The sequence below is a fragment of the Schistocerca americana genome, chromosome 3 (assembly GCF_021461395.2).
Source record: "Schistocerca americana isolate TAMUIC-IGC-003095 chromosome 3, iqSchAmer2.1, whole genome shotgun sequence".
NCBI lineage: Eukaryota > Metazoa > Arthropoda > Insecta > Orthoptera > Acrididae > Schistocerca > Schistocerca americana.
The window spans coordinates 345,433,676-345,459,093 of NC_060121.1; the positions used below are offsets into that span (position 1 = coordinate 345,433,676).

A 25,418-nucleotide genomic window follows, 5' to 3' on the forward strand; every position below is an offset into this window, starting at 1 on the left:
AAGTGCAGAGTAAGGTAAAATGATGCAGCTGGTACCCCACTTTTCAGTCAGGGTCTTTTAAACAGGAGCATATTCGTCTGTTTTGCTTTCGACAGGAATACTTTTCCGCTGATTCCATTCTTTCCGTGCCACAAGCAGGGCATCTCATTCGTATGAAAAAACAATTATTGGTCAATAAAATTTTGATAGTTTACTTATGTGAAACTGAAATAGTAAAAAACTGTATAATTTTGCACCTCGGACCAGATTTTACACGCACAAAAATTTTACATGTGCTTCAGTACTACAACATGGGATTTCCTGAACCCTTCTTATGATAACGGAGCCACTTTACAGCATATTTCTCCATGCTAGGTCACTATATGAACTATGTTTTTGCCTCACACTGGATTTAACATGCGTATTTTACATGTACAAGCAGGGAAACTTTGAACCTCCGTATCTCGAAAATGGCTAAGAATACCAAGAAAATTTACCAGATTGTTCGCGATTGGGATGTATCACAAAATTTTCAGGTATTTACTGTCATAGACATCTTGGGCTCTGTGGCTCATTTTTTGTATCAAAAGAAAAAAAAAGTTTTTTTTTGCTCCCTTTGCCTAAGCAGGAGGAAGTGTGTAATATTCAAACTTTGACCCTGTAATGTAATACTGATATTAAGAAAAACCTTCTGTTGGGTATATAAATGTTCCCAGACCCTAGAGCTATACAAAACACTTGATCTTACCTTTCCATTACCAACTGAACCTGAAGTATGAACCCCAGAAGAATCCCGTTTTTATGCGCACCAATTAGGAACATATCAGATAGTGCATGCTGTCACGTGTGTACCGATAGGTGAGAGGTAGCACTATTTTAAACCTCCTGTCTTGTTACTATTTATTCACTTCAGCATACTTGCTTCCTCTAATAAACTATGCACTTCATACATTATACTCTAGACATTTTTATAACCACATTAGTGAGTACTGTATATCTTTCAATTTAAGCTATAATCTGCTTCCAAAAATACAGAGGGTTTTTTTAATGATTCATTTCATCATCTATTCAAAATATATCTTCTCCAACCACTAATTTATCAAGTAATTTCTGTAACTTCCTTTTTTATTTCAATTTCCCTGGCTTACTGGTATTGACCAGTTTTACTCCCAATACAGCACAGTTGTATGTACAAACCCCACACAACTGAAATACTTCACTAGAATAAGCTTCTGATTAATTCACTTTAATTTTATCAACACAATTATTAATAAGTTGTTAAATTACTCCTCTAAACACTATATTTAGCTTTTATAGCTTTCAGTTGACATCCTGAACTACTAATTAAAACATGTTATTCAACAGCTTTTCTGCCTGTTTTACTTTTTTCCTAAATAGGCTGCAACATAACAAATTCTAATGCTATGAAACTCAACTGAACTATGTTACTGATGTCCAAGATTATAACTCGTTTCCATCATTACTTCCTCGACACATACCTCTCCAGAGTGTCATTTACAGTCAGTTTAAACTTTGCCCACAATTCCTCTACATCCATCATACTGGAACTAAGGGGGGAATATGGGCAAAGTTTAAACTGATTGAAAATGGTGCTCTGGAGAAGTATGTGTTGAGTAAATGGACTAAGGACAGAAAAGACCTATCATTGTTTAATAACAAATTTCAGAAAATGCTGAGGAAGTAAAACAGTAAGGGTTAGGCTTGAATCATTCTGATCTCTTCATATTTTCATCGTGGTGTCAATTAAATGGGTAAGAATATTCACCCAGCCAACAAAAATGTTGTTATCAAATCTTTAAAGGCCCAAAAATATAATTACACTTTTCCTCTCTGTTTCAAGCATGAACTGTACATTTTTAAGCAGGCTGATGATAGGTTGGTGAAGCCTCTGCAGATGTGTTCCATCAAGTTAGTGAACATACCATCAATGAATCTTCCAATAGCACAGACGTGGTGGCAAAGAACTTAATACTGATGTGAATCTTCAGGTTTTCGCGGCGCAAAGACTGCTCCATTAAATTTCGGGAATGCAGCCGCATAAATTCTGCTTCTTCTTCTAATATTTCGGCTGTATATCTTTCAGCCATCTTCAGAGAGAGCCGTACGACTGACGCTCCAGCGCTCGCTCCATCCTTTTAAATTCGCGGACCGCGCCACTGCGCATGCGGCCACAGATGAACAAGGTGCCAGTGATGTTGATCAGCGGCAAAGACGTAACATATGCATGAGTTACGTCTGTGGCTGCGCATTCGATCCATGCTGGGAGATCGATGTATTACTGGGAGCTGAACTGTAGCGACGTCTTTGTAAGTTCAATATTGAAAGTGCCGGATTCCATGATCTATCTAATGTGAAACCGCTGTCTCTATTAATTAAATTCTTCGCCAAGCAGATTTCAATGGCCTCTTTTACTACGGAGTCCCAGAAAGATGAAACAGAAGTCAGAATTTCGACATTTTCATATACCATAGAGTGACCTGAATCAATACAATGCTCTGCCACGGCCGATTTACTGGGTTGTAAGAGCCGAGTGTACCTGCGATGTTCCGTACACCTCTCTTGGACTGTACGATTCCGTATGCTCCGCCAAGATACCTAAACGGTGGTTCTCCCTGCTGATAAAGGTAATGCCACTGTTTTAATGTCCCATGACGACTACCATGATAAGATATACAGCTTACTGAATGATAGTATGTACCGGAAGATCAGTAAGGACCCCACCAACAAGGTGGTAAGGAAAACGGCGTCGCTTTTGAATGCCTCCCCATTTCCATCGGAAGTCATACGAAGACTGAAACCAAGTGGTGCAGTGCCTCCAAGGCTTTATGGTCTCCCAAAGATCCATAAGAAAGACGTTCCTCTACGTCCTATCGTGAGCAATATTGGTTCTCCCAACTATGATTGTGCCCAGCACCTGGCGTCACTATTGAGGCCGCTTGTGGTAAAATGTGATCATCATATAAGGAACTCTGCAGATTTCATTGGCAAATTAAAATCTTTGAAACTGAACACCTCTGATCTATTAGTCAGCTTTGATGTAGTGTCGCTATTTACTAAGGTACCTCTCTCTGAATCTTTAGATCTCATTGGAAAAAGTTTTGATAAGGAGATTTTAGCTTTGTTTCACCATGTGATGACCTCCACATACTTTTTATTTAATAACGACTTTTTTGAACAGACTGACGGTGTTGCCATGGGTAGTCCTTTGTCACCCTTGGTGGCCAATTTATTTATGGAGGATTTCGAGGAGAAGGCCCTGGAGTCTGCTAGTTTGAAGCCTACAGTTTTTTGGAGGTACGTTGACGACACGTTTGTAGTGTGGCCCCATGGCGAGGACAAATTGCAGGACTTCTTAAACCATCTGAATTCCATCCATGGACAAATTCAGTTTACAATGGAAGTGGAAAACGAGGGATGTCTTCCATTTTTGGATGTCTTGGTTCGGCGTAAAGAAGATGGCACTCTGGGTCATGCAGTATATCGGAAACCGACCCATACGGACTTATATTTACATGCAAATAGCTGTCACCATCCTTCGCAGACGAGTAGTGTTCTAAGAACTTTGGTACACCGAGCACACGTCATATCTGATGAAAGTAGTTTAAAAGACGAACTTTTACATTTGAAGAGAGTTTTTGAGGACAACGGGTATTCTCCACAACAGATACGTAAGGCACTACAAAGAAAACCTAAGGTGTCCGTAAGGAATGCAGAAGATGACGAGGAAACATTTAAATCCATGGCTGTCCTGCCGTATGTGGGAAGCCTTTCATCCAAAATAGGACGGATCCTCACTAAACATAAAGTAAAAGTGATTTTTCGTCCACCGGCGAAGACGGCTGCACTCCTGGGTTCCGTTAAAGATGACTTACTACTCCGCAAACCTGGAGTTTACAAAATACCATGTGAATGTGGCCTTTCATATATCGGACAAACGAATCGTACAGTCCAAGAGAGGTGTACGGAACATCGCAGGTACACTCGGCTCTTACAACCCAGTAAATCGGCCGTGGCAGAGCATTGTATTGATTCAGGTCACTCTATGGTATATGAAAATGTCGAAATTCTGACTTCTGTTTCATCTTTCTGGGACTCCATAGTAAAAGAGGCCATTGAAATCCGCTTGGCGAAGAATTTAATTAATAGAGACAGCGGTTTCACATTAGATAGATCATGGAATCCGGCACTTTCAATATTGAACTTACAAAGACATCGCTACAGTTCAGCTCCCAGTAATACATCGATCTCCCAGCATGGATCGAATGCGCAGCCACAGACGTAACTCATGCATATGTTACGTCTTTGCCGCCGATCAACGTCACTGGCGCCTTGTTCATCTGTGGCCGCATGCGCAGTGGCGCGGTCCGCGAGTTTAAAAGGATGGAGCGAGCGCTGGAGCGTCAGTCGTACGGCTCTCTCTGAAGATGGCTGAAAGATATACAGCCGCAATATTAGAAGAAGAAGCAGAATTTATGCGGCTGCATTCCCGAAATTTAATGGAGCAACTTAATACTGTTTGCTCCAAGCTCTCCACAAGTGTATCAGCTACTACTGATGCAAAAAAATCCATTATCCTAATACATATTAAAATACGTCAACAACAGATTTAACTAAGCTATATCACATTTATTTAATGGGAAATGTCCTTGAGACACTCTTAGTCTCTTATTAGTACTCTGGTTAGTAAGAATGTAACATAAAGCTGAATCTCAGACCTGAATATAAAATACGTTGTCCCTATATACAATGAACATAGTGCACTAAATGTTGAGTATGTGACTTTAGGTGTAACCAAATACGCAATGTAATTTTGATGCCTGTCTCCTCAGACTGTAAGTACGTAGTTTGGAACTTAAATAGTGGCAACACTGCTGTGGAGACACTATGCAATGGAATCTACTATTGTCGCTGATAGCACACATTGTTGACTTACCTACCTTACCTCAGAGCAAATGGAGTCGCCCGTCCCACATCACTGACGTGCGCACAATTGAGGGAAAAGCAGTCACTTGTGAGCGAGCAATCTAACGTAACGGTGTCACTATGTTTTTGAAACAGAAACAACAGAGTTGGATCAAGATTCAACGTGCCAGAGGTTGTACAGCACAACAGAGTAATCAAGGTCTTCATGAGGCATGCGGAGAATCGGCATTGCCATACAGAACAGTGGCACATTGGGTAAAAGCCTTCAACGAAGGTCGGAAAACTGTGGCAGACATGCATCAGGCTGCTTGTCCTAGCATGCTGTTGCCGTGATAGTGGACAGTGACTGACACCACACGACTCATGGGCTTGCCCACGAAACCGGATCAACGCATACAACTGTGCTTCACATCCTGAAGGGACCCCTGGGCATGCCCACGATGGGTTCCACATGACTTGACGGAAATGGAGAAATGGATGCATTGCGACACTGCTCAGATGCAGTTGGAGGGCTATGAGCGCAAAGGAGAAGCTTTCTTACACCGTATCGTAACATTGGATGAGACATGTGGCACATTGTACGAGCCAAAACTGAAACTCCAATCCAACAAACGGCATCATTATGGGTCGCCGCGAAAGTCGAAAGTGCGTCAGAGCCCCAGTATGATGAAAGTTATGGTGATTCTCGTGTACGACTGTGATGGTGTTATCCTAATGCATTACGTTCCTCCACAGCACACTGTCAATGCACAGTACTACTGTTCGTTTTTGGAGCATCACCTGCTTTGCGAAAGAAGTGGCTGTACTTTCTGTGCAACCCACCCATCATATTGCATGACAATGCACGGGTTCATACAGCACAAGCCGCAGCTGCTCTGATCGGTCGATGGGAAGTACTGTATCATCCACCATACACCCCGGACTTAAGTCCTTGCGACTTTGATTTGATTCCGAAGATGAAGGAACCATTTAATGGCATTCGCTTCAGAACTGTTACAGAGATTCTACAGGTGGTAGACCGCGCCATTCGCACCATCAACAGAACAGGCTCTGCTAACAGTATACTACACCTTCCACATCACTGGTAACGGGTTCTACACAACGATGGTGACTACTTTGAAGGACAGTAACAGGTGCAAACAAATAACTCTTTTGTACCGGTCATGAATAAATAGTTGCCACTATTTAAGTTCCAACCCTCATAGTTGATCTGACCACACCAGCTATGGGGTTAGCCTTATATATGCGTCTCTGGTATCCCATTAATGTTTGGTGCCTCTGTAAATCCTGACAGTAGCACTTCAGTTGTGATAACATTGATTCTTTAACCTTTCGTTGGGGAAAATCTCTTTTGTATCACTTTAAACCACAGTCATTCTTCAGCTCCATGAAGACCTTTTAATTACTTAGCCACTTGCGAGCAAATGTTTCCTCACATTTTGACACAAGCAACTGGAATTTAATATGGTCTAAAGGTGACCTACATCTCATATTCACAGAGCAGAACACACTGGCAGTTGTTATTTGAGTGCTCTTCAGACAGTTAAGACTGCGCATGGAAACATTCCACATGGGAAAAATTATACATAAAAACAAAGATGAGGTGACTTACCGAACAAAAGCGCTGGCAGGTCGATAGACACACAAACAAACACAAACATACACACAAAATTCAAGCTTTTGCAACAGACTGTTGCCTCATCAGGAAAGAGGGATGAGAGGGGAAGACGAAAGGAAGTGGGTTTTAAGGGAGAGGGTAAGGAGTCATTCCAATCCCGGGAGCGGAAAGACTTACCTTAGGGGGAAAAAAGGACAGGTATACACTCGCACACACACACATATCCAGCCACACATACAGACACAAGCAGACATATTTAAAGACCTTTTGTTCGGTAAGTCACCTCATCTTTGTTTTATATATATATATATATGGAATAACATGACCAAACACAGTCAATGATGAAGAAATGCACTGAAAGAAAAATAAACTCCCAAACTGTGTCATTCAGAAGTGCTCAAGATCTGGGTTATGAGCATAATCCATCATTAACAACAGAGTTACATTTTTATTTATTTAAAGGAACAATGCAGTCACAATCAAGCCCACATCAAGCACTATATGCCTAACAATGAAAGTGATAGCAAATACAACGACGAAACTTGAAAAGCCAATAAGGTCAACCTGGATGTTTCAGTAGAAGTATTACTGTACTGTACTGTACGACACAAACAACAACATGGCCACAGTGAACCAAAATTTATTCTTCTTCCACAAGCGTACAACAGCTGAGAACACACACACACACACACACACACACACACACACACACACACACACACACACACAAACAATCCAGGTACTGATACAAGCAGTTGCTAACAATAAGTATGAACACAATGTGAGAGCAACTGCCTGCTGCATTGCACTTATAAAGAGGAGGGCTCCAGTAGACAGTGCGGCAGATGGCATGCCACGTGTACAAGTCATGTGGCCCACTGCAGGCGGCCTCTGATGGCCGGCCCGCACAGTTGTCATTGGCAGAATATTCAAAATGTTGTGCGCCATGGCCTGATGGCAAGTATTACATACAGTGTTCTAGCAATTACATAACCAAAGATAGGGACAGTATGCTGCACAATTACCTATCGAACATCATTGTAGCACTAGGAACCTCACGTTTCATATGAGGAAATGGACTGAAAATATATTTGGCTCTGTGATTTCCTCCAGCAGACTCTACCAGCTACAAGGATTAGGGTTAGTAACAGATTCAATTTGCCACAAATAGCAGGTAATTTACTTTATCATTTACTACAATAATGCATCTTTTTTCTCCTTTTTCCTCCAGGTCCAAGAGAGCTCAAAACCACAAATTTAATTTTAAGTAGTCATGTGATATACACTTTGCTTTTTCACTTTCTACTTTAACTTTGTTGTTAAAAGGTAATACATACATCCCAGTTTCTATAGCCATCGTGTTTTTCCATTTCCTGCGCCACTTTTCCATTAAAATTTGTGAAGTACAGTTGCATAGGATTTTCTGCTCTCCTGTTTAAACTGTAGCAATGCAGCATTTGTTTAACACATTTGCTCATATCCTGTAAAATAAACATAAACAACTGATTTGTTTTAATCACTGAAATGTTAGTTATGTTTGCTGTAGTCACACGAATGAAAATTGTATTTAAACCTTAGCAACAATGATCTGTATAAACCCAACACAAATACAGGACATATTCATTTGAAATAACACAGTCTTTACCATTCCATGCGCAACAAGTAATACCAACTAAATCTGTGTTGCTTCTCTCTTCCATCCATTTAAAATACTGTGACAGACTTATAACAGAGACTTAAAAAAGTAGCTGCAAAATTTACCTGAGCTATCTATGGATTTTAATCATAAATCACCTAGATCCAAAAGCAGGCAGTACAAGGTGTTTCAGATAGGGGAGCGCAAACGGACCGGTTCTGTCGGGTGGAGGAAGTGGTGGGGGGTCTCAGGGAACGAACTGATGCTGTGGCAGTTGCCTCCAGAGACCTGGAGAGTCCGCATTGGTTGAAGCGTGAGTGCATGTCACTGACCTCGGTCGAAAATTGGGAGAGGTGAAAATGTAGCAGCACTTGGAGCAGCGTTATGCGATTAGGTTTTGCATGCGACTGAACGAAACCATCACGGAGGCTCTCGGTATGATTCAAGAGGCCTTTAGGAAAGAAGCCCTGTCCCGTGCAATGGTTTTCACATGGCACAAACGTTTCAAAGATGGCTGTGGGAATGTTGAAGACAAAGACTGCTGATTGTTTTCTTTTTTTGGTAAAGGAGTGATTCACAAGGAGTTTGTTGCTCGTGGATGGACTGTCACAGGTGACTTTTACACTGGAGTGCTCTGCTGCTTGAGGGATCGAGTTCACCGCATCTGCCCGGCGATCAAGGGCGATTGGATTCTCCACTACAACAATGCGCCCGCTCACATGTTGCGCGCTGCCGCCGAAGTTTTGGTCAAGTTCAACGTGACAACACTGCCGCAGCCACCCTACAGCCCCATCTTGGCTCCAAGTGACTTTTTCCTCTCCCCCGAATCAAGACAGGCCTAAAAGGGAAGTGATTCGGCTCCATCGATGCCATCCAACAGGCTTCGATGACAGCCCTTGACAGCATGACGCAAGAGGCCTTCCAGAAGGGCTACGAACAGGGGAAGATGCACTGGCAGTGCTATGTTGATGCTGAAGGATCATATTTTGAAGAATTTTAGTCCACAGTGCTTAAACATCCAACAAATTTCTAGTTCTGAATTAAGTCCTGAAACTTTTGAATCACACCCTGTATAATTAAATATTACATTTCTCTGAACCACATCAGGTTCATTTTCTGTCAATAAAATTTTTTGTGATATGTGAGTGCACTGTCAATACGTAAAATTCTCCAACATTTTGACCATTGTTGTAAATAGCCTTCCTCAACATGTTTTTGTTAACTGCGGAGTGAGAAAAGTTTTACATCTTATATATTCGTGGATTCTCATTCAGTAGTTGGCAAAAATACTCTGAGGAATGTCATTTGCAACAATGGCCGAAATATTGGAGAATTTTACATATTGACAGTGTAGTCAGAAGAATTTTATTGACTGTGACAACAGCCACAGAAGTAAGCAATTACAGGTACAGTTTGATTAAAATGTCTGTAACTGGGAGTGTAGGTGTGCGGCACTGGTTTCCTTCCTGTCCACAATACACTTGAACGGGGTGCAACACTGGACTGTGAAAACCATCCTACATAAAGACCGTAACTAATATGAGTCACTCAAGGGTAACATACAGGAAACAAATTACTGTACCTTTGATAAATCTTCAGGGGAGAGACGGCAGGTAACAAATAAAAAAATGTAAGTGACAAACCATAAAATAGGTATGTAGAGCTACACTGCTGAACTGCAGAGGATTTACAGCAAAACAAGTTTTGTTTATGTTCATTCAACCTTGCAGAAAACACTGCACACCCCTTGCGAATGCAGAGGTTACAGCAGTGTTTGTTTGAAGTGCAGGCCCTCAGTTGCAGGAAAGCTTAGAGGCAGCATCCCAGGTCACCAACATTTTCAAATTCAATGCAGGGCTAAGTGAAGTGATAGAGGACTTAGGGGCTTTATGTATGGATTTTTCAAAAGAGGACCCTGTAGTGATAGAGAGTTGTGTGGCAAACGGTTTGGACAGGGATGAGGCTTGTGACACAGATGTGCAGCTGAACAAAATAGCTTCCCCGACCATGGCACCAATTTACACTTTGTTGAGCTGTTCCAACGTCATGGTTGGCCATGCGTTAATGGAGCTGTGAGGTGGATTAATGTGGGTTTATGACTTTGTGCATGTTGCTCTGATACCAGTCTGGGCTCTCAATAGATGGAGTTTCACTAGGTGTGGTCTACACCTAAACAGGACTGTGAAACAAAGACTGGTATAACTGATTCATGAAAGCAAAGGGGTGGATCTAAGGTCACGCATGGTCAAATACCTGTTGTAATGAGTAGGAGATGTAGGTCTTTTTTTAGAAAAAAAAAAAAAAAAAAACAGACATTATGTTACCCTGCCCAAGAGTATCTCCAGCAGTCTCAAAAATCCTGAAATAATCCCTCACAAGATACATTTTAAAACAATAAGTCACAAACATACTATATATCATAAAGAGAACTAAACTATACGATAAATACAATGGGACATTTCACAGACAATAATACTTCATCAAAACAAGCAATCAATAAAAAGAATAAAATGCAGCAATTTGAAATTGAGACACAGCTGTCCAACACATATTACCTTTGTATGCAATGGCAGACTCTTCTCCTATATGACTAGTTCAAAGAATGGAGGACCATGCATTTCTAGCAGAAAAGGAACAAAATTTAAATCATGACATGTCACTGGTACAGAATGTGATGACAAATACTTTGAAATATCAGCTATCAAATTAGCGGAGCTTGACCTCGCCAAGAAATTAATCGTTCTGTGTGTTTCAGTCACCCAGTGATAATGTGGACACTTTTATCAATAAATTAACAAAGTTCCAGATTAACCCTTAGTTACAAAAGTCAACATAATTTTGTATGGAAACACAAACATTAAACACAAATATCATAAATGATACTACTAGCACCCTTATAAAAAGCCTTTAAGTTATGACATGCCCCTGTTGGCTCACAGTGCAACATGGGTTACTGCTACATTTACATAATTAATTGACCATCGGACCACAAACATGGACAGGTAAAAAAGTGGTGTAGCTGTAATAAAATCTGGGATTATCAGACCATTTCTGCCATATAATAACAGTGAAACCAGGTATGGAAAAATTCCTTGAACTGCAAGTCTACTAAAGACTTTATTATAAATCAAAACACAAAATTTTTCAGGAAAACTAGCAATCATTAGTTGAGATGACTTGTATAGAGAGACAAATGTCAATGTGAAATTCTCTAAGTTCTGAACTTTATTTAAACTGAACTTCAAAAAGACATTTTCAAAAGTATTCATCCACATTAGCATTAATGTCTCACAAAAACAAATGGATAACAGCAGGTATTAAGAAGTCCAACCAAACCCTTAACTGGGCCTACCTTAGTTCCATGAAAAGAGTCGTGATGAGCCATCATTCTTAAATTTATGTCACAGTCACAAAAAGATAGTGCTGACTGCTGCAAAAAAAAAGTCAACTAATGGCATAATTATACAATGCAGGGTAGAATGGGAATGCAGTGTGGGAACTCATTAAAAAGGAAACAAAGAGAGGTGTAATAACATACTGACAAGAAAAAGGGATAAATTACCCACATCACTTAGCAAATTACGACAAAGAAATTACAACAAAAGTCCGCAAAAACCAATGTGTCAACTCTATGTATTTATGCACCAAGTACAATGACATTACTATCAACCACAGAGAATGAAGTCAGTAAAATTGCACAAAACCTAATAAATAAAAAGTCAGTAGTTTTGAATGTAGTACCAGTGTGAGCACTGAAACAATGCATACATTGTATACATGCTCCCTTAACAGACATAATAACTGTAACAAGAACATCAGGAAAATGTTCATAGTATTTAAAACAGGCATGAGTTGCACCTCCACTAAGGAAAGAAGACACTGAAACTACCTGCGCATTTCCCTGTTGCCTCATTCTCAACAATAACAGGATCAATTATGAAAGACAGATTAATGAATTACTTGAATAAATACAACCTTTCAAGTGAATCACAGTTTGGTTTCTGAAGTGGCAGCAGTACAGAATCAGCTAAAAAAGAATTCAAAAAAGTAGTACTTCATGCTCTTGACAAAGATAATTGTGTCACGGGCATATTTTATGATGTTTCCACACCTTTTGCTGCTGCTGACCATAAGATTATTCTAAATACGCTAGAAACATTAGGAATAAGAAGTGTAGCTGATCATACCTAGCAGACAGGGTAGAGCCTAAACTTTTAGTAAAACACTTACCAGAACCAAGACTTCCTCAGGGTATCATATTAGGGCCAATACTGTTCCTTGTATACTCCAATGACATTCCCAATAGTGTTAGACATGGAGAAAAAAATTATCTTTGTTGATAACTGCAATATAACAGTCCATGAGACAAGTGATTGGTTTTGGCATTTCAGGCAGGTATTGGCAATGCTGCCAAACATGGCTTGCGGCACTCTGCACATGGTCGCTACTATGCACATTATCTAGCAGCACAAACATAAGCATCAACAACATGCAGGAATCTGCACCACCCAGCAACTACATCTTACTATTAATATTTTTCGACCGTTGAATAATGAATAGCAGATGAAACCTATGTCTTTCAGCACTGTATGCAATGAAAGATCATCTTTTGAAGTGACACAAGTAATTTAGAAAGAGTAGGATGTTCCACTCTCTTATGAGCTATATACATGGTAGTCAGAAACAGTGTGAAAAGTTTGTAGGGTGTTGCAGGGTAGGCTGTGCTGAGAAATAATTGTTAAGAAAATAATTCAATGCATTGCGCCATGCCCGAGTTAATTAGCACTGAAATTAGCCAATCAGGCTGTTGCACACGTGAATTCAAGCAACCTGCCAGAGACAGTGTCACCGAATGTGTTCTCCATTTGGATTCCTAAAGTCAAATGAGAGAGCGATACAAAAATTGGATTTGAAACGATGGTAAAGGTTGAACCCAAGCTAATGGTTCAGCAGTCTCGTACACTATGGCCTATGCTATGAGAACAATAGACAGAGTTGCAACATGACTTGAGCTTCCTGCTCAAGTGCAGGCCCTCGTTGGCTGGTTATTTGCTGTCAATAGGCAACGGTACAATGCTAGTGAGCTGTCAGTAAGAAAGATTCACTTCTAGACTATACACTCACTGAGAAAACAAGAGAAAACCCTGCAGAGAAAGCAAATGAAACCCTCAAGGAAATTTACAATTGGTTAACATGTGGTAAAGTGACACTGAACATAAAGCAAACAAATGCCATGAATTTCAGTTTGCAGAGGAAAAATAACACTCTCAAATTGAATGGAAATAGCACCACTACAGAATATGTAACAGAAAATTTCTAGGAATGGAGACTGATTCTCATGGGAGGTGCTGTGAACATGCAAATACACTTGCAAACAGAATGTCATCAGTGTGTAACAGCCAGTGTCTTTTAGTTGCATGCTATTCGTATGTACACTCAATTGCTTTCTGGGGAACAAATACACAACTACAGAAAAGAGCCATAAGAATAATAACCAAAAATAGTAGCTGAGCTGACTGTAAACAGCTGATCCAAACAATGAGGATTTTAACTACACCATGTGAGTATATTTACAGTCAGTTGTACACATCAAAAATAACACTGATAATTAATGCACAAACAACTCTGTCCATGACATGGAGCAAGAGCTAGACTAAACTTACTTTACCAAGAAAAATCTGCTGCTGCCCTCTGGTCTGAAAATAAAACACAGGCCAGTAAAATGTGTTGCATGGTGGTCTGCATGCCACAAGCATCACACACTGTAAGATCCTACCACTGAAACAAGAAGCCATGTGTCAGAGGACTGTGGCCAATGCGAAGACGAATAAGGAGGATCTCATCCCATCTTCACAGCCACTTTGTGGGCTTTACCAGATGCTGCTGATTATCTGTGACTTTCAGCCACTCGTCTTCCCACCAACACATGACTCTGTACCTCAACAGCAAGGTGATAGGATGCAGGGGGAGGGCACGCTGAAATAACTGAGGATCAGGACATGCCTCCTTAGCTGCTACATCCGCCCTTTCATTCCCAACAATACTCATGTGCCATGGTACCTAACAGAAAGGCATCTCCTTTCCCAGCTGTTATAGTTGGACAAGGGCATCCTGGATATTCTGGACTTTATCTGCTGGGTACAAGCATTGTAGAGAGTGAGGGACACTCAAGAGAATCGTAACACAAGGAATTTAGCACTCTAAACACATCTCATCTATTCCAGTGCCCACAAGATCACACAATTCTGTGTCAAAGACAGAAAAGCCTCAAGGCAATCGGACCTTAAGGACATGACAAGGGAAACAACGGAGAAACCAATGAAGTACCCCTGTTTGGACCCATCCATAAAGACAACTGAAGAGTTGTGACGCTCAGTTGAAATGTCATAAAATAATGTATTGAAAACATATGCAGGTGTGAAACCTCCCCTGTGCTGCCCTAAATCTAAAATTAGTCGGGGCATCTGCAGTAACCAGAGTGGCATGCAATTAAAAGCCTGGATTTTGGGTTGTACTTGCTCCACACAAAGTGACTCCAGCACATGCTGCATGCAGATCCAAAAGAGCATTGTTGCTCATGGATGACTGGAGGAAAGATGTTCCAGAGCTGCAAGGAACTTACATGGCTGACGCAACATGAGCAGCTGTTGCCAGATCGTGAGTGGTGGTTCCCCACAGCCTCAGCACAAAGGCTGGCGATGGGACTGGGTCTATAAGCACCCACGGCCAGCCCATTCCCCTCGTGGTGGATAGTGTCAATGATCTGCAGGTAAAAAAGCCTCGCTGACCCACACACAGTGCACTCATAGTCTAGATGTGAATGCATGAAACACCTACACAACTGGAGTAGACACACCCTGTCAGAGCCCTCTGGGTTCTGGCTTTCAGGTCTCTGAGGTGTGGCAACAACGACTGCTTGGAATCAAAACTGAGGCCCAGAAAACTCACTGAGTCTTTAAAATGTAGAGCTGTGTCCCTCATATACAAGTCAGTAAATTAAAAATATAACAAGAATGATTAAAATGAACACACACACACACACACACACACACACACACACACACACCACCACCACCACCACCACCACCACCACTTACCTGACTTACCTGCAGAAAACTGAAAACCTGTCTTTGCAGCCCACTCCTCTAATCTCTGCACTGCAAGTTGCATAAAAAAACATGGCTCCGAGTAAGGATAGTGACAAAGATCATCTCTCAGTTTTGTTATTATGTAGTCATTCCATATGTAATATGAGCTCCAAAAGGTAGTAAGAGGTATTTTATGCACAAAATGCAAGTGTTGGTATCATGTTATTGGGTGAAAATAAATCTCAAATTCAAAGGAAATAAACACAGTAAAAGAAGATCTCGCAGTAATACACTCTGAACACGAACTCTTAAAGAAACACAAAATAGTAACAGAAAAACTATCTACATAGTGCTTAGCTGTAAGCAATATCAAAGTTCTTTTGGCATCATACAAGAAGGAGAAATTAACACACTAAAAGGAGAAATGGCTACAGCACATTCCAAATATGAAGACCACACAAAGAAATTCGAAGAAGTAAAGAAAAAACTAACAACACAGAGTGATCAACACACAAGTGGTGTACCGTGTTCAAGTGACTCACATGTGACAAAAAAGCCAATAATAACAAGCTTGTTATTCTGAACAAGAATTCTAGTGCTTCAAATAAGACCTAGAAGAATAATGTGTGTACGGGAATAATGTGTGTATCACCAGTGACATATTTAAATATGTCTGCTTGTGTCTGTATGTGTGGATGGATATGTGCGTGTATACCTGTCCTTTTTTCCCCCTAAGGTAAGTCTTTCCGCTCCCGGGATTGGAATGACTCCTTACCCTCTCCCTTAAAACCCACTTCCTTTCGTCTTCCCCTCTCCTTCCCTCTTTCCTGATGAGGCAACAGTTTGTTGCGAAAGCTTGAATTTTGTGTGTATGTTTGTGTTTGTTTGTGTGTCTATCGACCTGCCAGCGCTTTTGTTCGGTAAGTCACCTCATCTTTGTTTTTATATACTACTAATATAAAATTTAGACACAAAAAGCATGGACTGCTACTATCTAACTACACAATAAAAAGAACAATACACCTTATTTCCAAACCACTTGCTTTTATTGTGAGTAAGTGCCTTGAATTTGGAGTTTTCTCAGAACAGCTCAAAATTTCAAATGCTGTACCTATATACAAAAAGGAGGACAAGCATCTCTCTGAGAACTACAGGCCAGTGTCTATTGTTACAATATTTTCCAAAATATTTTAAGCAATTTTTCACATACAGCTTAGAAACTATTTTGAAGATCATAACCTTCTTTGTCGTAGACTGCATGGGTTTCACCATGTTTTTTTGCAGTCGCTGAAACTGTTAATCAGATATTTATTGCATTTGAAAATAAGAATATGATCTCTCTGCAATTAACATCTACCGCTTTATGTTGGGCTTCAGTCAGTTTTCTGCTATGAGGGTGACATTAATCACCACAGATTGAGTTAGGCTAAGGTTACGACAGAAATAACAGGACTCACTCTTCTTAACACTAAACTGGTTCACATCTAAGAAATGACTGTGCAATCCAGAGGCAACTCAAAGCCTGCTGCTAAAGACATGGAAGCAAAATCCATAAAACTGGCTGAAATATATACTGATTCCAAATAAAACTGGCAACTCCATACTAATCATGTCTGCGGAAAGATATCAAGGGTGTCCTATTTCATGTGGAAATTTTCTGATATAGTCAGAAATGAATATCTTAGGATAGCTCACTTCAGATTTTTTCCAACTTTCATACCCTACGGGCTGTTGTATGGGGTCACTCATGTTAGTTATACATTACTGATTCACAAAAACGTACTAAGAATAGTGTCTAAGGTTGGTCCAAGGGAACACTAACACCATTTATTCACTAAGACCAAAATAATGAGAGTGGTAAATCCTTACAGCTATGCATCACTAATATAAACAAAAAACAACATAACACATCAAAAATAAAACAAGTATTGACATTCCTAGACCTAGGCTGACAAAACCGGTAACTCTCACAAAGTGAGCTGTTTGAATTTTTTTAATAAATTGCCACATTCTGCAATGAATACACCTTTCAATAATTTTAAAAGTAAGATGGTAAACAATCCATTCTACAGTTTAAGAGGATTCTTGGATACTTGTATTGTAGAAATTGAGCTTAGAATTACAATTCTGTAACACTGATTAATATAGGATAAATTATTTGTACATCCAATGTGAACAATAATTAACCCTTTTAGTGCCAAATACGATGTGATCATGATCCAGATTTTCGGCGAAAAATGCCAGTAACGATCTGATCGTGATGCCTTTCTCATTCGCTAGGAAATACTAACAACTTTGCCTTCAAGCGCGGAAAAAATGAATGAGAAAGGCATCACGATCAGATCGTTACTGGCATTTTTCGCCGAAAATCTGGATCACGATCAGATCGTATTTGGCACTAAAAGGGTTAATATAACATATGCTACTGTACATCAATGTAAAGCCCATTCCACTACATGTGGCCAATGACTAATAAAGAATCTGAATGTGCAACTGACGAGTCACTGTTGCAACACTAGAGGAGGAACAGAAAATTACAAAATGTTCACAAATAAGGAACATTGTGCAGGACTCCTTAAAGTACACATGATACTGTTTATGGCTATGGCAGAGAGGGTAACACTTAAAATACTGCCCTGAGAGACACCATTCTCATGCTCAAAACGATCCAATAGTGTGTCAGAAACTAATGACCAAAACAACCATTTAGACAGCAAATACCATATGAACATGTGGAGGTGGTCGCAAAAGCCCCATTGATGGAGTTGCACAAGTATACTGCGTCTAAAAGTAGTGTCGTATGCAGTACTGATTCAAATAATATACCAAGACAGTGATGTTTATGTAGAAATGCCTGCTGAATAGCTGCCTCTAGCAGGGTCACGTTGTCAACAGTGGACCAAAATCTCCGGAATCCACACTAAGAGTGGCTAAGGAGTTGCCTGATATCTGACAACCACACCAGACCAGACCAGACCAGACCAGACAACATTTAACTGTTCACTGCTGGGTCTTTCGTACACAGCTCGTTAAGGCGACATGTGCGGTCCTTTCCTGGTTTGAAGAGAGAGATCGAACTGCCTCTCTCCCTGAATTGGGGGACTAGCCCGTCTGCCTATCAAATTAAATCAGCTGAAGAGGATTTCCTATTATGCTGTTAGCAAATGTAGAAGCATGCAGTACCAGATTTGGTCATGACCAGGTGCAGCATCACGAGTCTCAGACAGTGCCAAATACAGCTCCAGTATAGAGAGAGGGAGGTTGTAAGATTCAAAATAGTTGAATCTGAAGTCCAACTTGCCCCTCTCAAAAGTCATATGTTAGTGGTGGAATGCCAGATCCTGGCTGGCTTTGGCAGGAGTCATTGCAAAATGCTCTGCCATCATCTGAGTGATGTCTCTGGGTATTGCCTGAAGAAACCTTTGCTTCAGCACTGCTGCTGCTGGTAAACAACTGTATTTACTGGAAATCATCCTGGTGGTTTCCCATACTTTTGTAGAGCAAGTGGAATGGTTGAGGGAGTCCAAGAACACCTGCCATGACCTTTTCCTACTCACCTTAATTATGCGTCGAGCCTTGGCTCTCATGACTCTTAAGTTCTCTGCTGTTGTGTGGTTTTTAAACATTCTAAGAGCCAAATGCCTGACCCAAATTGCTGAGTGGCACTCATCAGTCCACCAAGGTACAAGTTGCCTCCTAAGGTGACCGAATGATTTTGGGATGAGTAAGTCAGCAACATGATGGATTGTTTGTGTGAAGTGGTCCACCCGTTCTTGGATGGTGTCACGGTGTTCAAACGTGTTCAAACACAGCCAGCTACCTGGCTGAACAGCATCCAGTTAGCCCTGCTGACCATCCATTTCAGTGCTTGTGTTCAAGTAATGCTCCATCCAGTAGGTGGATCCACAGTGGGAAATGGTCACTGGAATGAAGGTCATCAGTTGCTTCCCACTGAGCAGAGTCTGCAAGGGCTGAAGAGACGTTGATGGCAAGGATGACCCAGTAGCAGCCGAGAAATGAGTGGAACTACCTGTGGTGAGGATGCACAGCTCCTGAGACATCAAGATGTTCTCAAAGACTCAATCCCTAGGGCAAGTATAATTCGAGCCCCATAATACATTATGGGGAATGAAATCCCCTAGTAGGAGAAATGGGCAGGGGAGTTGTTCTATAAGGTCTGTGACAGCCCCAGTGTCCATCACATCCTGTGGAGGTAAGCACAATGAGCAGATAGTGATTTACTGACCCACATGACCTGCAACAGCTTTCGCTTTGTAGGGCAATAACCAACGACAGAGCAGAGGAGTGGTGTGTTATTCACAAACACAGCAACCAGTCCCTTAGCCCTTTCCCCAGTCAGAACATCCTTGTGATGAAGGGCGTAGCCTCATAGTACAGGGCCACCAGAAGTTTTTAAATATGTTTCCTGCAAGCACAAGCACAGCAGGCATTTTCTGTGCTAGGAGTTTCAGTTCCTCTGCATGTGTTCTGAACCCATTAATGTTCTACTGTAATATGGGAGACATTTATCATTTGGATTGCACTTTTGCCCTGTTTTTTCCGCCAGGGAGGGGAACCCATAGTGGCTTGAGGCTCAGTTTTGGGGTGAAATGAGTTCCCCAGGCTGACATTAAAGTCCATCGGCTCTGAACATTAAACATGAGAGACATCATAGAGAGATAAGTCGACACTGTTGGCCTGCTTACTACCTGTCTCCATCAGTAACTGATTCTTTGCCTTTGACTGACCTTTTTTTTTTTTGAGGAGGTTTTGTAGCCACAATCATGGAGGTGTTGGTGGTAGCACTGGACAATGAGCCAGACTGCACCTTTAGAGGAGCAGGGAGCTCCACGACATTGGCAACCACGGCCTTTAACCAGACTGCACCTTTAGAGGAGCAGAGAGCTCCACGACATTGGCAACCATGGCCTTTTCTGATGTTCCAGGCAGGACATATGAGCTTTGAAGAAACTGCAGCAGCACAAGTGCACTGACAAACATAGATACTACTGCTGACACTAGCAACCTCCATTTGTGTCGCACCATTGGTCTTCTGAACTGGCTGTTTGAGAACAAAAGCAAAGGAGGTAGCAAATGTGGCGACAAGGAGCTTCTCCCTTACAACCAAGAGTACTGTGCCCAAAGTGCTGCCATTTAAAACAGCACAATGGGTTGGGGACAAAAGGCATCAACTGAGATGAAGTAAACCTCCTTTGATGTGCTCTGGAAGATACAAGCTGCTGAAAGTCAGTATAAATGAGCCAATTTTTTGAGACCACCATCCATGGTCCACTCAACTTTCAGTTCTTCTTTGGTTTGGGTTGTGTTGATTTGGGGGAGGAGACCAACTGTGAGGTCATCAGTCTCATCAGATTCGGGAAGGACGGGGAAGGAAGTCGGCTGTGCCCTTTCAAAGAAACCATCCTGGCATTTGCCGGAAGTGATTTAGGGAAATAATGGAAAACCTAAATCAGGTTGGGCGGACACAGGGTTGAACCGTTGTCCTCCCGAATGCGAGTCCAGTGTGCTATCTTCTTTGGGAATGTCCACCAGATTTTTGCATGTCATAGTGCCTTTGCTGTAATCAATCGCTGTGTGGAGCTCAGTTTCAATGGCATATTCCCAAAAGGCTTTTCGCTTTCTGCAGGTTCATTGACTGTTGGGAACTGGAGGTTTCAACCAACTGTATCCCATTGTGCAACCACTTGACTAATGTTAACGTCTCCATGATGCCCTCTAAACCCTTTTGAATGTAAAAAGGGAAACTTTCTCAAAGGTTCCCTCTCTTCTATCAAAAATGCATTATAACCTGCAGCATGCATTCTGTTGTTAATTATTGAACTACTCTTGACAACTCCAGAATCTGGAATACTTGTCAAATGAGGACTCTTGAATGATTGGTTGTTGGTACATACCAGGGGCCCAACCATTCCACTGGGAGGAGGAGGAGGAGAAAATTTTGCAGGATCCATCTCGGTCCCACGAGCAGCTAGCGAAATAAGGGTATACCTAGAAAGAGCCCCGTAGGCCTAGGTAAGCCTTATAACACTAAGGTGCAGCACTTTCCCCACAGAATGCTTGCTAACAACTGTTCCACATCAACAGCCATGCATCCCATTGACGCACAGCACACTTTAAGATCAAGGACAATACTTACCAGTATCCAGTTCAGAACCCAGGGGTCACCAAGCCCATACGCAGCAAATGAAGGCTGAGCCCCTGAGGGCCACACATCTATAAACTGCATAGAGATGATGCTGTCATTACCAAACTTTCTTGAAGTAAATCTTTCACCTCACAAGTGACATGTGGTGTCACCCCTTCCTACCTTGAAAATAGTGGCGTGGTCACAATTTATTTCTTGCAAAGCTGGAATCACATGTTATACAAGTAGGTCTTTATAATGGGCAGATGTCACTGTACACCCAACAGGCTCGAGAGGTATCATCTCCTTGAAGAAAAACAGACTGAATATGGAGGAGCTTGTGAAACCTCACTACACATAAGCTGCATGCAGTGGGTGTTCTTGCACATCATGTGGCAGCATAGAATCCCATATGCTACAGTTCTGTGCAGTCACGGCACCATGCAGAGTAAAATGTGCCTCGTCCATATGAAGAATATTCCCCAACCATGTCACCCATTTCCATGGGTGTCAAAAAACAAAGGGTAAAGTGACAGTGTTGTAGCCTATCTTGGGGCTTCATTTAGTGCACATTCCGATGGTTGAGTCGTTTGGGGGAAGAGACCAAACAGTGAGGTCATTAGTCTCATCAGATCAGGGAAAGATGGGGAAGGAAGTCGGCCACGCCCTTTCAAAGGAACCATCATGGCATTTGCCTGGAGCGATTTACGGAAATCACAGAAAACCTAAATCAGAATGGCCGGACATGGGATTGAACCATTGCCCTCCTGAATGCAAGTCCAGCGTGCTAACCACTGCGCCACCTCACTCAGTGGTGCAAATACTGAGTCCTGTACAGAAATACCAGAGTAAAATGCATCACAAAATCTTTCAAACTGTTGACCAGGTGAGAGGCAATTCCCATGACACGGCTCAAGCACTGGCTGCAGAATTTGAGGCATCTGTTATATAGTCTATTATAGGTACAGCCACTTCATCAACAACTGCCATGGGAATGGGCCACCTCCCTCTCCCTGCTGAACCATCTAATTGACCAGTTTTTCAGCTTTCTTTATCATATTCTTTAGCCCATTTATTGACACGTGGGTCTCTTCACAGTTGTTTCTGTCGGCGATATTCCCGCAATGCAGTACTACTGTTGCTGCCATTCTGATAGAACAATTTTAGCAACAGTGCATAATCTTTCTTCTCAATAGGCAATGCATTTTTCATGGAAAATTTCAACATTCTTAAACCTGTACACCAAAAGTCACCTCACAAAGGAAATCAACACATGTTGCCAAGCAACAAAACAGTATACTGACATCAAAACAGGAAACATTTCACATTCTGATGGCTTCCAGCACCATATTTTCACCTGCTAGCAGAAAATGGAACTATTACTTTCTTCAACATACTCTGTGAGCACACTTATTAATGAACCTGACAACACGTGAAGGACCATTCTGTACCTGCCACCACCATTTATCTCACATAGGGATCATGAAATTAACATAACAAAGGATAGGGCACATACAGAGCCATAGAGTTAATCATTTGCTCTTGCTCTTTGTAATACTAACAAAGTATGTCAATGACACACAAATGCCTTTTCTAAGGTAGTCCACTACTCAATCAACAGATCAAAACTGGACGGAAAAGTCTTATTTTCTCATATTCTGTTCCACATTTGCATTCCTCACTTGACAGTCATACTTTAAAAAATCTACACAGTAAGCCTTCAAACATATCACAGAACACAATACAACTCTGCTCACATGAATATGCGGAGATTTTTCATTTTTTAAATAGTACTATTTTGCACATACGAAAGTTCTCCAACAGTTCCATTTGCAATAAAATCTACAATATTGGACTTTATAGTTTGGTCTCCCACTGAAGACTTCAGATATAACAAAAATTTAAGCCTGTAACGGATGCAATACACCACATAAAATATACATGAAGGTAAATTATCTTAGAATAACACTGCAGAGCATTGAAATATCTGTTTTAAACTCTACAGCACTTACCCATCACGGATCCACATACATATGTTCAATCCACTTTACAAACTTTACAATATGGCACAGAATAAACATTAGAATTTTGGTGTGGGGAGAGGGGAGGGATGCCACACTTGAACCCAATTACCAAAAAAATATTCACCAATCGATTCAATGTCATGAGACTACAGAAGTAATCACTGCCGAACTTCCTCTGAACTGCAACAACAAATTTTGTAACAGATTTTTTCTTAGTTACTAAATCTAATATACGCCACAGTACATACCGAATCGGACATCAGATCATCAAACGACAGGTCTATGACAACACGGACTTTGCATTTACTATTTGCCATTGTACATTTCTTCAGAAAGCTCCGTGATGGTCCTAGACTTATATTATTTAATCTTGCCAGCATTCTTCTCCTTTTCGCACGTTCTTTCTCTTGTGCCCTGCGAACAACAAGAAAATAGTCCTCACTACATCAAATAGCCTATCATTGACACAAAATAGAAAATGTCTCTAGGCCTGCTGTATTTGTATCATTATTCACGAAACTAGATTGTTTCACGTCTTGCAGTGCGGTAAATCAAGTTTCAGCAGTAGATACTTTATGTATCGCTTGTTTCTAAACACCATTCGACAGGGAACACACCAAAAACAAATTTTCATGAAGGCCTTGAGATCCGCAGCGATTTTCATTGTGCCGCAGGTAATGTTAAGAAAATGGAGCAAATCTGCAAAAATTTATAGATAAATAAGTTTCTATTCTTTAATTTTCGTTACCTCCTCTCCTTTTTTACTTCCTCCCACTTCTGTATCTTGAGAAGTTTCCGCATTTTCTTTTTGGATACGGCGTCCGACCAAATAATTTTTTTCTCATCCACTGAAAAATCATTACCACACGCTGTAGATTGAGCATAGGCTTTTAAATCTCCTATTTTTATGTCTTGCTCGATTTTGAATCTCTTAATGTCATGGTTATCTATTTCATTGGCTTCACGTTTTACTTGGTTATTCTCCACTTCTGAGAATTTTTGCTCAGAGAATTCGCAATCCTGAATGTCGGCGCATTTTTTATTGTCTTCCATATTTTGCTATTACTATTTTTTTTCACCACCTACCACAAATTATTTACTAACATCACAACATGTTTTCGTTGATGCGAATTTGTTCAGGCTAATCGAAAACGTAAGATCGATTCCATTGGCCACAGATAGCAAAGAGACTCAAATCCATGCTAAAATCGAAGGAGATCAACATTTAAGCCACAGTCTAAAGGCAGGTGTCCACAAGCATTTCTTACACGTGCTCAACCTCCCCCATTACTAAGCTTACATGCGCGTTAGCGTTTCCACACGTCAAAATGCTGCTTAGTGCTTACTCTTCGTCCATGCATTGGTGCCGACTCTAGCACCAACTTTGGCCAATATTTACAGGACAGCAAACACACATCGGACCCAACAATCAAGTGAATTTGTATAGGGCCATTGTCAACATAGAGTAGTATGAATAAAAAAGGAAGCATCCTCCGGAGAAGATTCTCAGAGCGAAAGAACATTCTCTGAAGAAGTTCTCAGTTTCGTATGAATAAAAAATTTGAAGCATATTCTCTGACGAGGGAGTTTCTTCTCGCTACCTCCTCTCCTTCTTTAAGAAGATTCTCAGTGTGTGTCATCTGCCGTGTCCGGCACAAGAACGCACGCACAATGTTACATTTCATTCAACTCGGTCAAGCAGGCAAACTATTCAGTGTACAAACATGGAACTGGCCTCAGTATGTTTTGCAAGAGTTGCACTGTGTTTCGATTTTACTTTTATGTGCAGCAAGATATTAAGACGATTTCAGACAGTTTGCGGATGGATTTTCTCGCGATATTACAGAGTTTTCGTCATGTGGGGAAACGTTTTTGTTAATGAAGTTAGGTAAACACATCATGTGAACTAAATTTGAAGATTACATTGAAGTTACTAATATACATTGCTGAAATAACGCAGAAATTCTTGGAGTGTTACTTGGCT

The 25,418-nt window shown here is 41.0% G+C and overlaps 1 protein-coding gene across 2 annotated transcripts in view; it reads right to left on the reverse strand.

The window, feature by feature from the left end:
- The window catches only part of LOC124606792 (tRNA methyltransferase 10 homolog A), a 32,618-nt gene extending 7,911 nt beyond the window's left edge, over window positions 1-24,707 (reverse strand). Inside the window, exons 1-4 of one of the 2 annotated variants that reach the window (XM_047138860.1) lie at window positions 24,183-24,707; window positions 23,683-23,848; window positions 14,800-14,940; window positions 7,879-8,022 (exon numbers count right to left, since the gene is read on the reverse strand). In XM_047138860.1, coding sequence (XP_046994816.1) covers window positions 7,879-8,022; window positions 14,800-14,940; window positions 23,683-23,848; window positions 24,183-24,487 — 756 coding nt within the window. In that variant the 5' untranslated portion in view covers window positions 24,488-24,707. The remainder of the gene's footprint in view (window positions 1-7,878; window positions 8,023-14,799; window positions 14,941-23,682; window positions 23,849-24,182) is intronic. The other variant, XM_047138861.1, reaches the window with a different exon arrangement.
- Window positions 24,708-25,418: the final 711 nt, after the last annotated feature.